This window comes from Mustela lutreola, chromosome 5 (assembly GCF_030435805.1).
Source record: "Mustela lutreola isolate mMusLut2 chromosome 5, mMusLut2.pri, whole genome shotgun sequence".
NCBI lineage: Eukaryota > Metazoa > Chordata > Mammalia > Carnivora > Mustelidae > Mustela > Mustela lutreola.
The window spans coordinates 153,595,329-153,610,983 of record NC_081294.1 but is presented as its reverse complement, the minus strand read 5'-3'; the positions used below and the strand labels follow the sequence as shown (position 1 = coordinate 153,610,983).

General features: G+C 52.2%; 1 protein-coding gene across 1 annotated transcript; it reads right to left on the bottom strand.

Moving 5' to 3' along the window:
• Positions 1 to 262: 262 nt before the first annotated feature.
• SH3BP5L (SH3 binding domain protein 5 like) lies at positions 263 to 15,287 on the bottom strand. The gene is made up of 7 exons (XM_059176026.1): positions 15,165 to 15,287; positions 14,080 to 14,695; positions 8,157 to 8,219; positions 7,867 to 7,995; positions 6,132 to 6,293; positions 5,219 to 5,392; positions 263 to 4,680 (listed from the first exon to the last, which is right to left on the bottom strand). Exons 2-7 carry the CDS (start codon positions 14,263 to 14,265, stop codon positions 4,234 to 4,236), a joined length of 1,161 nt encoding a protein of 386 aa, XP_059032009.1. The 5' UTR covers positions 14,266 to 14,695; positions 15,165 to 15,287; the 3' UTR covers positions 263 to 4,233.
• Between the last annotated feature and the right edge of the window lie 368 nt (positions 15,288 to 15,655).

Genomic DNA, 15,655 nt, shown 5'->3' with positions numbered 1-15,655 from the left:
TACACCCCAACCCCTACCCCCTCCAGGTTCCCAGGACCACCTGCCAAGTGTCAAGGAGGCAAACCTCATAGGACTGCCAGAAAATGAGGACCAGGACCCAGCTGACTTAGATTTCTCTCCATTCACTTATTCACTTTCTGGTGGCTGCTGCCCTCTGCTGACAGAGTGGGACCATGACAACCGACAAAAAGCACTTCTTTACCACACAGGAGGAAAAGGTAAGGGTGACTACCAAAACTACAACAGGACAAAGACGTAAACCTGAACTTCATCAGGGCCTTTATTTAAAAAAGAAAGAAGGGGAAGGGGCGAAAAGAGGAGAAAGGAGAGAAGGGAGGTAAGGGGGAAAGGAAAAGGAAAGGGATAGAGAAAAGCCTCCTTCTCTAGCACTGGACCGAAGGAGGCCTCCTAATGTGACGCTCATTTCATCTGGAAGCTAATATGGGATCATTGTGGCTGACACCCACCGACCTGGCAGAGGGTTAGGCATACCCAGATTTTCTCATTTTACAATAAGTTGGAGCTTAGAGAAATTTGAGAACGACCCGTAGAGACATGGAGATATCATCACAGGCCTGTGGATACAATGCTGACTTCCTAGCAACAGTCTAACAAAGTAAACTGGCATAGATCTGAACTGGGGGAAGAGGGAAATGGAAAAGCATGTTTACTGAACATTTAGTGCCAGGCATGTATTATGTGCTGGCAAGACTGAGGCCCAACTGCTCACTTGGGGGAAGACATAATTTAGGAGAAATTATTATTACCAACCATGTTTTGACATGGTACAGGAATGGGGGAAATGAGACAGCCTCTCAGTTTGACCATCTCTTGCTCATTTTGAAACAAAATTCCTCAAGCTTCCTGATACTTCTCGCTTCCCCTCCCCAATAACACTTCTTGAGAGGTGATTCTGCCCATGCCACTTTCTCACCTCTGGTCCCTGTGGACTCAAGGCCAAATGCCTCCTTTACCTTCTACAAGGCTGGGGGCAAATTGGGCATCCCCACCTGTACTAGCATCTATGAAAAGACAATCATGGTGCCACCTACCTCCTAAGGTTGTTGTGGAAACAGGTAAATTCATATCCTGGCAAGAGTCACAGTGGATAAGTACAAGACCACTTGGGATAGGGTGGGGGTTGGGGGAGGCATATTTGCTGTGGCTATTTTCTTCCACATGGAAGCAGCACCATTGGCTCTTAACTCTCCTACTAGCTCTCCATTCTTATCTGGTAGGTGATTTGGTGAAGAGAAACTAGTGTGCACAGCCAGCCCTTCTTCTCTGGGTCTCCTCCACACCAAGTGACTTGCGGGGGTGGGTAGGAAGTATGACCCTGGAGTGTCATCTCAGAAAGCCTACTTGCCCAAGGACATAGGCCATGTATTCTCATCACAACTTTTCCAGTAATAAAGGGAATATTTTGGCACCCATCTGCCTCACCACACTTTCTCAATTAGAAAAGAGAGGTCAGTTGAACGGCATTCCAATAAGCAAAATAGTAGATTAAATCTAGTGATGTTGTAATGGAAAGACAGGATCAGATACCATTTACATTGTTTATTGTGATGATGTGCTTTTGTGCTGTTATGGACTGAATTGCGTCTCCCTCAGAATTCATATGCTGAAGCTGTAACCTAGTCGGAATGTGACTGTACTTGGAGATAGGGTCCTTGCAGAAGTTATTAAAGTAAAATGAGGTCATTAGGGTGAACCCTGATCCTATATGACTGGTATCGTTTTAAGAGAGAAATCTGAACAGACTCGTACACAGGGAAGATGAAGACCCTGGGAGAAGACAGATCTGCAAGTTAAGGAGAGAGACCTGAAACAGATCCTTCCCTTACAACCCTCAGAAGGAATTAATCCTACTCGTGGCTTGACCTCAGGCTTTTATCCTCTGGAACTATGAGAAAGATAATTTGTTTAAAAAAAAAAAAAAGTCCAGGTTGGGAAAGGTAGTCTCACACCTGGACAGTACCTGTCGAAGGGTACACAGCGCATGTTCAAAACACAGTGGCTCCTGATGGCCCATCTGCCATCTGAGATCACCAGGGTCACTGCTCTGCCCTTCCATCCCAACTTCTGCCCTTCACTCTTCCTCTCAAGGGTCTTCAAGACAACCATCTCCCATCAAGTTTCCAGTGGGTCTCCTGCCCTCCTCCCTGGCAGTGCCTTCTCCACCCTTTGGATGATGTCCTCCTCACCTGGCCCGAAATGTAGGTGCACCTCTGGGGCTGGGACTGAGGGCGCTTGATCCAAAGCTTTCACTCTACACATCCATGGCTCCCAAAGTTCTCATCCCGCCCCAACCTGATTCCACTAGATATTTCACAGGCTGTGGGTCCAAACACACTCAAATCCTTTGCACCCCACAACACGTCAAGTCGTGATTTGAGTGTCACCTTTCATCTACATTAATTTTTAGACAGACAACATAAAAACTTAGTATTATGTCCTAAACACTGCAGGAGACAAAAACTCTATCTGAAACTTAAGTCTCCTACAACCCTACTTTTGTCCCTCCCCTTCCTTCATGCTCAACTGCAGACACACCCAGGACTGGCACCTTTGTCTTTTCCGGACCACTAGAACAATGTCCTCTCCACCCTGCCGACCCCTCCTCGCCTCAAAGGTGGGAGGAGGAGGCATCTTCCCTGCCCTGACTCACCCATCAAGAGCCTCCCCACACACACTCTGCCCTTCTCTTCCTCCCTCCCCTGACAGGGACAGCAAACAAACATTACTGATACATAAACTATTTTATTTAAATAAAATCAGGGGCATACCCTTTTCTCTCTCTCACACACACACTCTCCCTCACACACACACACACACACACACACACACATACTCCCCCAACACATGCACACACGCATGCCCACGTCCTCCCTCCCTTTCTTCCCTTCACCCATGGCCACCTCAAACCCAGTGGTTCTCATAGTGACCACCTTAGCACAGGGAGACACCACCCTCCATATGAAAGCCCACTCCTCCCAGGTGACAGCAGCAGCACAAAGGCCTAGGTGTAAGCTGTCCTGCCCAGAGTCCAGCTCTCAGACCTCTTAGGGTGGCAAAGGAAGAAGGACCAGTTCTCCCAAGGCACCCAGATCTACCATGGCTTCCCCACCTTCCCCACCATAGGGCCTGGAACACCACCAAACACCCAGAGCTGCTCCCCATGGAGGGTGGGCTCCCTCACCCCAGGACAACCCCTACCTACAACAGAGAAGGCTGTGCAGCCAAACTTGAGCATTTCCCTAAGAGATCCTGGAGTAGGTATTGTTTGGTTTGGGAGAGCAAGAGGGAGAGCAACTGAGCACCAATTTCCCTAACTCCACCCCGCAGGAGGGTGCTGAGATTCAGCTCAACATCCTCTACCCAGAAAAAGTAAACCCAACTCTGCAGCATGAATGGCAAGGGCCTCAACCATCAGGACCTCATTTCATGTCCACCTGCCAACATGGACCCTTGTTAGAGACCCACTGGCACCTTAGCAATGTTAACAGCCCAGCCCAGCTGCGGAAAACACCATACACATGGGAGCCTATCTGGAGTGGGTGGTGTACTCTGTGTTGACAGTGGGTTTGGGTTTCACCTTCTCTGACACTGGTACCCTTCCAATCCTGCTTTGTGGCACACATAGCAAAGTGGCTTAGGTCATGAGGAGGGAGCACTATAGGGATCAGTAGTGTCTTCCAGACGTACACAGTCCTACAGTGCATTTCAGGTTCCATATGGGCAGGCCGGGACAGAGGCCTAGGGCACAGGGCTGCCAGAAGAGCTCTGTAGCATCCCTAGACCTTGGGAGATGGGGAGGTGGAAGGAACACCTATTTCCTCGAGCTAGGGGCCAAGATGCCAGGACTTGGGTCGCACACCCACCTTCTCCCATGGGCTTCCCTGTGCCTTCTAGACCAAGTTCCCTGAGGGGAAAGCCAGACAGATGGAAGGAAAGCAGAAAGGGGGCAGCAAAGGGCACCAGACCATGAGGAGCTAGCAGGAGAGGGCAAATGTGAGAGCCAGAGAAAAGCCTTCTGAAAGGGTAAGGCAAAGAGAGCTGCCACCTGTGAAGAGGGAGCTGGGAGGGCAAGGACAGGGAGAAATCCACCAGAGGCAAGGACCAACCTGACCTCTCCAAGAGAAGAAAGGACCTGAGGAAGAGGGAGCACAGAGCCTGTCCAGCCCTACGAGGGCCAGTGGTGATGAAAGGACTAGCCACCCTGAGCATGGACTACAGGCTGATGCTGCGCTGGTGGCGGCCCCCACGGCTCCCGCTCTGGGAACCCAGCTCCTGGCCGTCCAGACTGGTGTGGTCTGAGAGGCCCCGCAGGTGCTCCACAGAGTCACATTTCTGCAGGTCCGAGGCCACCGTGCGCAGGCTCAGCAGGCTAAGCGTGTCTGTGTCAGGGGCAGCCCCAGGACCCAGGCTACTGCCCTCCTCCAGGCCCCCGCCTTCAGCCCCCTCGATGATCCCACTGTCCCCATCCTCCCCACCATCAGGCCCAGCCTCTGCCCCGACAGGGGAGGAACGCCGCTGGCCTGGGGCATGCGGGAGCTGGCCCCGGCGCCGTGCGTGAATCTGCTCGCTGATCTGCTCCAGGTTGCGCAGGGCAACTGAATAGCGAGTCTTGGCCTGGGCCACCTGCTGCTCCAGCTCTGTCACCTTGGCCTTATGCTCCTGAGGAAGGAGGAACAGAATGAGGTGATCAAGCACTCTGAGCCCCCTGAGCACTCTGCACAGTGCCTCCTTTCCCAGACCACCCAACACAAAACCACAGGGCTCTACCCCACTCAGTCCAGCCCCCTTCGGTCCTCCTCTTTGGATTCCTCTTCCCCAGCCTTCCTGCCCAGCTCCTCACCTAAACCTGACCGTCTTAAGACCTTCCCACCAGGTCCTCATTCCCACCTACTCCTCCTCTCCCCACTGTGCCCTTTCCCTTTCTGGCCAGTTCCTGATCCCCATTCTCCCTGGTTTCCCAATTCCCACTTTCTCTCACTTACCTCCTTTCGACTCCATTCTCTGCCAGCACCCATCCTCCAAGCCCAATTCCCACTCCTGTGGGTCATTCTAAGCACCTGTCCTACCACCTGTCCCACCACACTGGTCTAGCAGATGGCCTGGAGAAGCACCAACATCCCCTCCAACTGCCCTCACTCTCCATGCCTATCCCGTTCCTGACTGTTCAGACCCTCCCCCTCTCCCACTCCTCCCTTACCTCCAGAATCTGGCTGAACTGGGCCTTGAGCTCGAAGTAAGGGCGGCTCTTGCCAATGGCCCGCCGGAGCGTCTTCTGCAGGGCCTGGACCCGAGCTTCAGCCTGCTGGCATAGCCGGGTCACCCGCTGATGCTCCCGCTCACCACGAAGCCGCTCCTCCTCTGCTTCATTCACCTGGCCCAGATGGGGCAGAGGACATCCGTCACTGACCGAGGACGCATGCTTTTGCCTCTTGAGACATGATCTTCCTTCAGGAGCTGGCATTTGCTGCTAGAGACTAAATGTTTGTATCCTCCCAAAATTCCTATGTTGAAATCCTAACCCTTAAGTGATGGCATTGGATGTGGGCCCTTTGAGAGGTTGGGGGAGTAGTTTAAATGTGATTAGTGCCCTCATAAAAGAGGTCCTGGAGAGCTCCCACTCATCCCTTCCACCTCAGTGAAAGCTTTTTCACCACATTGAAAAGACCCCCAGCTGTCTAGGAATCAGGAAGCAGGCCCTTACCAGATACAAAATTGGCCTGCACCTGAGCTTGGACTTCCGAGCCCACAGAACTGGAAGACATAAACTGTTGCTTAAGCCACCCAGTCTATGTGATTCTGCTGTAACAACTCCAATGGACTAACATCTTCACAAGGTGAAGGTGGCCAACTGGAGCTGATGTTAGGGATCCTCCCATACCACCCTCTCCTTTGAATAGCTGAGAAATGATACATAAACTACACTGCAAAAGGTACACTAGCAAAGCCTAGACAGGACAGAGAGCAAGAAAGAGGTTTGGCTTGAAACAGAATCAAGGCCGAGGAAAGGCCTGAGTGGAGAAGACAGAGAGGAGGCAGGAGGGCGATGGGATGAAAGGACAGCAAAGGAAGCAAAGGAACCTGGGAAGACCTGCTGACATGGCCTGGCTCACCTTGCAGGTGGCATGGTTGAGCATCTCCTGCCAGGTGGGGTCTAGCCGGTTCTTATCAGCCATGACACCCTGCTCAGCCACAAACACCATCTCCCGGGCAGCATTGTGCATGCTCACGGCCCGCTCGTACCGCAGTGCTGCCTTCTGGGTCTCTTGCTGGGCCTGGGAAGAGAGGATCATCAGGATGCAGAGCCCCAAGGACCCCCGCCCACCCATGGAGACCCCGCTTAGATGAGGACAAGAGAAGGAGGAAGGCCGGTTGCAATGTCGGCTTCACTTCCCAAACTGCACTGAGCGTAAGGGCCAAAAAAGTAATATTTTACCTATAAAGAATATTTTGTAAGGCTATGACTTAAATAAAGAAATGTAGAAACAAAGATTGGAAAATGATACTGCCACTAAAGGGTGAGTGTGTGAAATCAGCATTTGCAAAGGCCACCGGACTTTTCTACCCTGCAGAGAACAAAGAAAAATCCCCACCACTTTAGATACAAGGTGGTTATGACACAGACCAAGTCTTAGAGAAAACACACCCCTGATTTCATCAACTCCAGCCCAGCAGGTAAGCTGAAGGAAGGAAGACAAGCACTCAGAGACAGGCATCACAGCTATGCTTACCACAAAACAATGGAAACCAACCTAAGGTTTCAGTTACAAGGAACTGATTAAATGAAAAATAATAATAAAAAGAGGAAATATTAGGCAGTTCTTAAAAATTACAGCATGGATATATACTTTTTGACATGGTACCATGTCATAATATAAGTAAGATAAAGGAATAAAAATAGCACATACCATGTCATCTCATTTTGGCAAAATATATAACCCTCCAAAAAAATTAAGGGGTTACCTGTGCTGTATTAAGTATGTTTTTTATTTTCTCTATTTTTTGGTGCTTTGAAATCTTGGGGGCCTTGTGGCCCTTCCAGGGCTAGCTAACTCCTAAAAATAGTAAACTCCCCTTTGAGCACACCTCTCAAATGCAAACCAACCAATCCAAATCCCACCACCCCCTTTATCTAACTCTCACACACCAGCCAGTATTTCCCCTGCCCTATGTTACTCCAGGGCCGGCTACCAAAACACAGAGACCACCCCCATAGCCCAGAGCCCACAATTATTCAAGCTATTAAATTCTAAATTTGCTAAAGGTTGCCTACCCTGCCTTACCCGTTCCTTCCCATTGTAAACACAATAAAGGCTCTAAGCCAAGGTTTCCTCTAGTACCTTCCATCCCCTACATGGTGTGGCATGTCCTTTCTTCTTGGAAATGTTAAGTAATAAACTCTCCTTTCAAGGCAGCTGTCTCTGTGTCTGCCACCCTACCATACTTGACTAAAACAAATCCTAGGTACAAAAACATGAAACATGCACATGGTAGGATTTGGGGTGATTTTGGTTTTCTTCTGGTCTTACAGTTACGGTTACATTGCAGTCTTCCAATAATGAACCCACAGTATTTGTGTAGAAAGAAAGAAAAGAAAGTAAGGGGAGGGATGGGGAAGGAGAATGAAGAGAAAAAGGAAAGGAAAGGAGAGGAGAAAGAAAGAAAAAGAAGGGGAGGAAAAGGGTAAAGGAATGGCGGGGTGAGCAAAGAAAATAGAAATGAACCAAAGGGAAGAGACATAAAAAAGAAATGAGAAAGTGTTCCGTCTCACACCCCACACAGAGACAGAAGAGTCCAGGGCCAGGCTCTGCACATGGCCCTTCTGGAACATACACCGGCTGGCCATACCTCCTTAGCAAGCCGCCGCGCCTCATAGTAAGGCCGGGCCTTCTCGATGCAGCTCCCCAAGTGGGAGCCCTGCGTGTTGAGCTTCCTTGCTGACTCCTGCAGGATCCTCCGATAGGTGGTCCTGGCCTCCTGGCAAAGGGATAGGGACACAGGGCAGAGGGAAGGCATATGTGTGGGTCCCAGCCCCTCCAGCTTTTCATACATGCCCCTTCACTGCCGCCATATTGAACAGGGAGAGAAGACACCTCCGGGACCAGCCCAAGGGTGTGAGGAAAAGGAGCAATACTCACATCCAGCTGTAGCTCCACCTGGTTGATCTCTTCGCTGGCCTGGTTCAGATGCTCTAGCTCTTCCTGCCGGAGAGGGGCAAAAAATTAAAGCAGTAGAAAGTAGCCTCATGCGAACCACGTGGGCTGGAAGGGCAGTGCAAGGAGGGAAAGTCCACCTGACCAGAGAAGGGAAGAGATGCAGGAGGCTCTGTGGAATGGCTCCTTGAAGGAGACCTAATAACATAGTCTCCTGCAATCCTCCCCAACTCCATCTCTGCATCCGATCATTAAACCCCCATTTTAACAATGAGGAAATCAACATTCAGCAAATGGAACACGCATGCACCCACAGCAAAATGGAAGCAAGCCTGCCCTCGCTTCATCAGATCGTGCCACCTTCTCTTCACACTACGGCCAGAGGTCTCTGCAGAGCTAAGTCAGAGAACACTACCCCTAACTACTCACCCATCACAGGTTTTCTACATATGCATCACAGCTCAGCATTGCTGAGACCCCAGCACTCAGAAAACAAAGAGGTGGCCACTCTTGGCCCAGTAAGCAAGCAACAGGGCCTCAGCAGTGTAAGCAGCTATAACAGGTGGGCATGGTGGGGGCAGCAGGGTCATCTGCCTTGGCAGGAAAGGCCAGGGCAGGATGCTCAAAGTCCTTGCTCCTAAGCTGGGCCTTGATGGATACAGAGAAAAGAAAACCACCAGTGACAGGAAGGAGCCAAGAATCAGGAGATCAGGTGCCTGGGGCAGGGAGCTTGTCAAGTAAGAAGCCAGCAAGGCTAGGGCACAGAGAAAGGATACCACAACTTTTCCCAGTGGCAGGGGAAGCCCCTCAGAGTGTGGCACCACCTGGTCTGTGGTTCAGGAAGGCAGATCTGAGCAATACGAGGGACATTTACAAGAGCCAGAGGTAGGCTGTCTGTAGTATTCCAGGTGGGCGAGAACAGGGAGGATACCAGACAAATGCAGGACACAGAATTCTGAGTCTGACAGGTAAGTAAGGTCAAAATTAGGGAGTATCACATGACTCAAGAGGCTTCTAGGCCTGCCTGGGCACTGGGCTGTCAGAGACCCCAGGTCCTCATATAACAGAGTCTGTAGCAAGGAGGGAGAACCTCAGGGAGAAATCATGAGCCCACCAAGCCAAGGACACTCCTGAGAAAGAGCAATGCCCAGTGAGATTCCTGACACTCAGCTATGGGATCCTCTCCCAGGGGCCTTGCAGCTCCTGGACAGGGTGGTGGAACCCAGCCTGAGTCTGCTTGCTGCCCACGACCCAGACATGACCTGCACTTGGCAATGACTGATGCTGCCATCACTGGCCCCCACACACCTCATCTGGCCCTTCCAACAACCCAGTATATGATCCCCTTTTAGTCTTTTTATTTCTATGCCTTTCCTCAACCCCTAAAAGGTTTAAGTCAGCAATTAAGAATCCAGGAAACCAAATTATATGCCCAAATTACAGTGAAAGGAAGAAACATATAACAGAACCAGGAACAAGGATAGAGAAATATGCACGCCAACAACAATGCACAACCCTGCCTCAAAGGCGGCCATAAATTTGGCTCCAAACTTTACAGAGCAGAACAATCCAACAAATATATGTGAGCCTCACATTGAATTTTTAGTTTTCTGGCAACCATTTTTTAAAAAATGCAAAAGCAAACAGGTTAAGTTGTTAACAATACATTCCATTTATCCCAAATACCCAAAATGTTAAAATTTTAACATGTTATCAACATAAATTATAAAATATTTTTACATTCCTTTCAATCTATGCCTTTGAAATCCTTGCACATTTGAGCCTTAGGGCACATCTCAACCTGACCAGTAGCATGTGGCTCCCACCCTGGACACTGTGGGTCCAGAAGCTGGTGCACATTAGTCACACAACCCAGTGACCAGAAGATCACATCAAAATGCTATGAACTACAAGCAGTGACATGACTCAAAGGACCCCTGAAGAGGACCAGAGGCAGAGCCAGCACCTCCCAACACACAGCTCTGAGTTTCACAGAACTTTCCTACCCAGGATACCACCTTCAGTCGATGGAAAGATTCCTCAAAAACCACAGTTCTTGTCAGGATGAGAGGCAACCTCTCCCACTGTGAGCCTACTCTCCTCTAGCTTGATTAGGCCCGGAGCAGGTTTCAGGCTATCCGGGAGAGGAGGTAATAGTGCTTTCAGCAGCTCCTGCAAGAATACTCTTTCTCGGCTCATTCAAATTTGCTAGATCGGAAACAATAAAGCAGGGAATTAGGGGTAGAATTGAAAATGGACCTAGGACCTGATGAGGAATCTGGCTTTCCCGCTACTGTGACCACCATCCTAGAACTAAGGACATCCTTGGATGGATGCCTCAGAGAAGACAGGAGTACAATCACCTAGAAAATCCACAGTCTTGGTAGGAAAAGGACATGCAGGCCTCAGGAGGCAATAAACTGAGCCTAGAGGAGATGAGGAGGTCAGTAAAGGCCATCCTGCAACATTCCCGTGGGCAAACCAAGGTCCGATACTGGATCCCACTCAGTTCCATGGCCCAGCATGCTTCCAGATCCTAACAAGATCATCACAGGAGTGAACGGCTCTCCATAAATCATCCCACTGGGAAAAGGATGTGAAGGGCTCTGGCTACCGGCAAAGGGCAGGAGAGGGAACATCTTCCTGTAAGGGAACTTGTGCCCACACAGCACTTCCAGCGACTAAAATATTTTGATGATGAGGTCCACCACTCAGCAGCAAAGCTTCTTCTAACAGGACCAGGAGACCAGGGAACAGAATAGGCTAGAGGGCAGGGTGGATAACCAGGCTGGGGCAGACCCAAGGCAAGGCTTAGTGGGAAGCCAACAAGCACTCAGGGCTCTGTTTAGGGAAGCTGGCAACACATTCCATTTGGCCTGCTCCACCAGGGACTCCTGGCACCCGGATGAAATGGAATTTGAACACGATGAAGTCTGAGTCAGCACACATCATCCATCAGGGAGGGCGCAACCAGCAGGGAGGGTGACCTTCCTGGGGCACACCAGGCACATTCCAAAGATCCAGGCCACTGTCAAAGGCATGGTTGCTCAGCCGACAGATGCTCCCGCCCACCTTGCGCAGGCCACTGAAACATTTAAGCCCATGGTGATACAGAGCCAGGGTGATGCATGGCCCAAGGATTGAGAAATAGGGGAAATCTGACTGTCCTGTGAGAGCTAAACTGATACTTGGGAGGAGGATGAAGAGGTCACTCTGAAGAGGCTACAGAGGAAGTAAGTGTGTCCATTCACCTGAGGAGGATGAACATGCCCATCACAAACAGAACTAAGAAAGTCGCAGGGGAAGAGACGCAGACCCATCCTAGCACCACCCTCCTTCATTTCTTCCCTCCACTGGGACCCTTGCAGAAAGCCGAGTACCAGACTGAAGGCCTTGGAGAACTATGCTGAGGTCAAGGCCTGGAGACAAAGCCAGTGGCCTTCCCTGGGGGACAGCACACTCCAGGCAGGCCTAGAGCTGGCCTCCAGCTGGCTTCCCTCCAACTTCCAAAGGCATCCCACCAGACAACAGAGACACAAACTGCCTGCCAAGAAACCCTACTCCCGACAGGAGTAAGAGCCTTGCCTTAAGAGTGACCATATCTTGGAGTTTCAGAAAATAACTGAACAGAGTCCCTAGCCTTTGGGATATCCCCTGGCTCAGCAGACGTGTAGGCTGCATGTCCACTTCTCACCCAATCAACACCAGAATTCACATTTCTGCGCATGGCTCAGGAACAGGTCTTTTTAAAACCTGCTGGTAGATTATGACAGGTCTGTTAGTGGAGACCCACAAAATACACTGAGAATCCATTTAAACTACTGAGACAGTTACTCCCGAATAACCTGGTCTTCTGTACTGTCAATACCAAGAGGGAACTCACATGACACATGTCCCAATGTCTTCCAAACGCAGAAGGGCTGAATGCTACCAGCTTTCTCTGTGAGATGTGCCCCTCACATCGGGCTACCTCTTCCACATGGCAAGAAGATGGAAAGGCCCTGCTAAGGGCAGAGCACTGGCCCAGCCACAAGTGTGCCACCCAAGGTGGAGGCCCCTACGACAAGACCTTCCCTCCATACCTGACCCACACCACTCCACAATGTGCCTCCTGTTTAGCAAGAGAGACTACAGTCTGCCTGTCCCTCTTGCTCTGGTAACACTGTGAGCTCCCTGGATTCAAGGCAAATCTTATGCCTTCGTGGTACTCTCTGGCCCTCATCCAGGAGAACTCTGATGGTGGAAATTGTTCTACCTCTGCAATACCAAGGGCAGCTGGAAAACTGCAATTCTATTTTTTATTTAATTTTAATTGATCTTACTGAAGTAACCACATGCGGCTAACAGCTACTTTATTGAACAGCACAACATGAGAGTGCCTCTTCGTGCTGTGGCCTTTGCCTGTGTGGGCACTGGAAAAACACACAGGAGCAAGAGAGCCTGAGCAAAGAAACCACCCATAGCAGATTCTTCCCTGGAGCAGAGCAAGGAGCACTGGAAGGAGATGCATGAGGCGCATCACCCAGCCGTCCTCCCCACAGAACAGAGAGGGGTCTCTTTCCCAAAGTACTACCTACGAACTTTCACGGAGAGATAAACAGAAGAGTTATGAGAGCCAAGAATCAGGACCCCGGCAGAGCAGAGCAACGAGCTGAGCCAATCAGCTCCACCAACTCCTAGATGAAGGAGGGGAAGCTCAGAGATTACATAACTCACATGAGAATCACAAAGCAGGGGGCTGGAGGTTGCTCCAATTTCGGCCCAACACGTTTTTCCCTACAACTTACTTCCTCAGTAGATGACAAATCTGTAGAATTAGCAGGAGAAACTAAGCTGTTTTCAATGAGACACCCATGAGACAGGCTCACGCCAGTAAACAAACGGCTCACCACAGCTCCAGTGTTAAGTGTGGACACAGCTTCCTGACCCCACGTTCAGAGAACCCCCAGCAAGAGGGCAGGAGGATACTAGAACCAGATTTTATTTCTTCTTGACTCACAGAAACAACCTAACAAAGGCCTATTGGCAGAGAAGCCCAGGAATGCAAGCCCTAAGATGCTCTTCTCATCTACAGGTACCTCTACATCCACATCTTGGAGATGCTGCCAGACCTTACAGCAGACTCAACCCCCAACACACGGGAACCTCCTGCCTTCACCCCACCAAGCAGCTTTCCCCGTCATTGCCCCAAAACACTACAGTCCCACCTCCGCTGACCAAGCATCTCACCCGCACTCATGCCTGTCCTCCTCCCCCACGGCTCGGAGGTCCCCTTCAAAGATCTGCCCATCCTAACAACTGCTAGGCTGTTCATACTCCAAGGTAATAAATCGGCTTCTCTGTTCACCAGTTGTAACCAGCATCCTCAGAACCGGCAATCTGTTATTAAGGGCTGACCATGGCTCAAGACCACTCCCTAAACACATCAGGACTTCCCTGGAGGCCTCCCTCTGTGGAGCCACTGCAGGATGTGTCCTGTCCCACCAGGGAGGTGCGACCCTCCCTGGGGAAGCGCTGATGAGGAAAGGAGAGAAGGGAAGATACGAAACTGCCTCCCGATCCCAAAACCACCGTGTCGCACAGCGCGTCTCTGAGGTGAGAGCCCCTTCGCTTGTATGGAAAGGAGAACAAGAGTACTACTCTCGGCTGACCCAGAGAAGGCCCTGCACCTGAGGCCGGTCTGCGGCTTCACGTGGTCTGGAGGCCTTCGGCTGCGGGCCCTCTCTGACCTGGCATCACACACAGCGCTCTCAGCACCGGCTACGCTGTCCTGCGACGACCTACTGACAAGCCTGCCTCCCTTTCCTGCCCCCATGCACAGGGCACGGGACAGAGGGTCAGTCTGACCCATCGCTCATCGAATAGCTCCCCCAGAGAGCTGGAATCTGGGCGCCCTGTGTCTTCTCACCTGTATCCGAGGATCCAGCTCTTCCTCTTCCCTGGGAGACAGTTTGGCCTCACTGCCGTGGCTGCCGCCGCCTCTCCCCGGCTCCTCCGCGACCGGGCTCCGCGAGGATTCATCCTCTACCACCTCCACCCGAAGCTCCCCCTGCGGGGTCTCCCGCCCCCCGGGCACCGGCCTGAATTCGGCCATGCTAACGGGGAGAGGGCACAGCCCTACGCACAAGAGAGGACTGACATGCTGGGACCAGGGCCCCACCTTGGGACCTCCCGGGCTCTGGGCTGCAAGAAGAAGGGATTCTCCTCTCGGCAGGTAGAAGAGGGGAGAGAGGGACACCCCCACACCGGGTTAGAGGCCGAGATTCAAAGCGTCGGAGGCGCTCCTGCAGCGATAGCCTTGTCTGTGGAAAAGTTCTTCCCTGCCCGCCACGAGCAGTCCACCGGGGGAGACCCGGAGCAGAAGCTCCGAGGCAGGGGGCAAAGGAGGTCTGGATCCCGGGCCGAGGCCTGCGAGGAGTAGCACCATTCGGGAGGGCGGAGGCAGGCGCCTCCAGGCTGTGGCTGCAGCTGGAGAGATGAGGCTGGGCCCGAACCGAGGCTGCGGGGTGCCGGTCTCGGGGGAGCTGCGAGGGAAACAAAGGCCAAATGTACGGGCAGCGTAAGAACACACTTGGGCCACCATCTCCGTCCGCACCGTCGGCCCCCCGGGAAGCGCACGCTAGTCCTCGCAGACTCCCACATCCTCAGCAGACCCCGGCGCGACTACTTTCCCCCGCCTTCAAGAGCTGGAGGTCCGACACCTCCCCCGTCCCAGCCCCTCCCCGGCTTCCCTCCGAGCTCCCGTCCTCTCTCCACACCCTCCTTCCTTCAGCCCACCCCTACTCCACCCCACCCGGGACCCGGGCTCTGCAATTCCCCCTAGTAACCCTCCCCCAGCCCCGCCCCACCTCCTCTCTTCAAACCTGAGGACAGCCTGAGCCTCCCGCTCCCAACCCCACTCGCTCCCTCAAATTCCGAAGACCCTGCCCCCAGTCCTCCTACGCAGACGGGTGCAAAGCCTCCAGCCCCCGCCACATGCGCGCCGAACCTTACCTCAGTTTACCTTCCCGTACTCCGAGCTCCTCCACTGCAAACAATCTGTCCCCTCCTTCCCCGCAACAAGCCCGTCCAACCAAATACAACTGGGCCGAGAGGAAGCGGAAATTCGTCATCCGCTAACCCCGCCCCCTTCCTTTCGCCCCTCCCCACACGCGCTCTGGTTCGTGGGGCCACGTCTGGATACCCCTACGTCGTCCCCCCCCCCCCCCGGGCCTTTGGTCTCCGTACAAAATGGCGTTCTGCGGCGCTCACCGTCGTCGCCGTACATTGCCTCTAGCCCATCCTGCACCCCGGCTGAATGAAATGGAAACATCAGCGTGTTGTGCTGAGAAACGCCGGATCTGGGATAGCAGTCGAGAGTCCCTGGTGGATGGGGAAGGGGTAGAAATAAAGCCAAGATCGGACAGTCCTTTCGAAGAGAGTGCTGCCATCTTGCTTCAGGCGCGGCGGCGCAGGCGTCCGGAAAGATACTTCCGGCCTCGCCC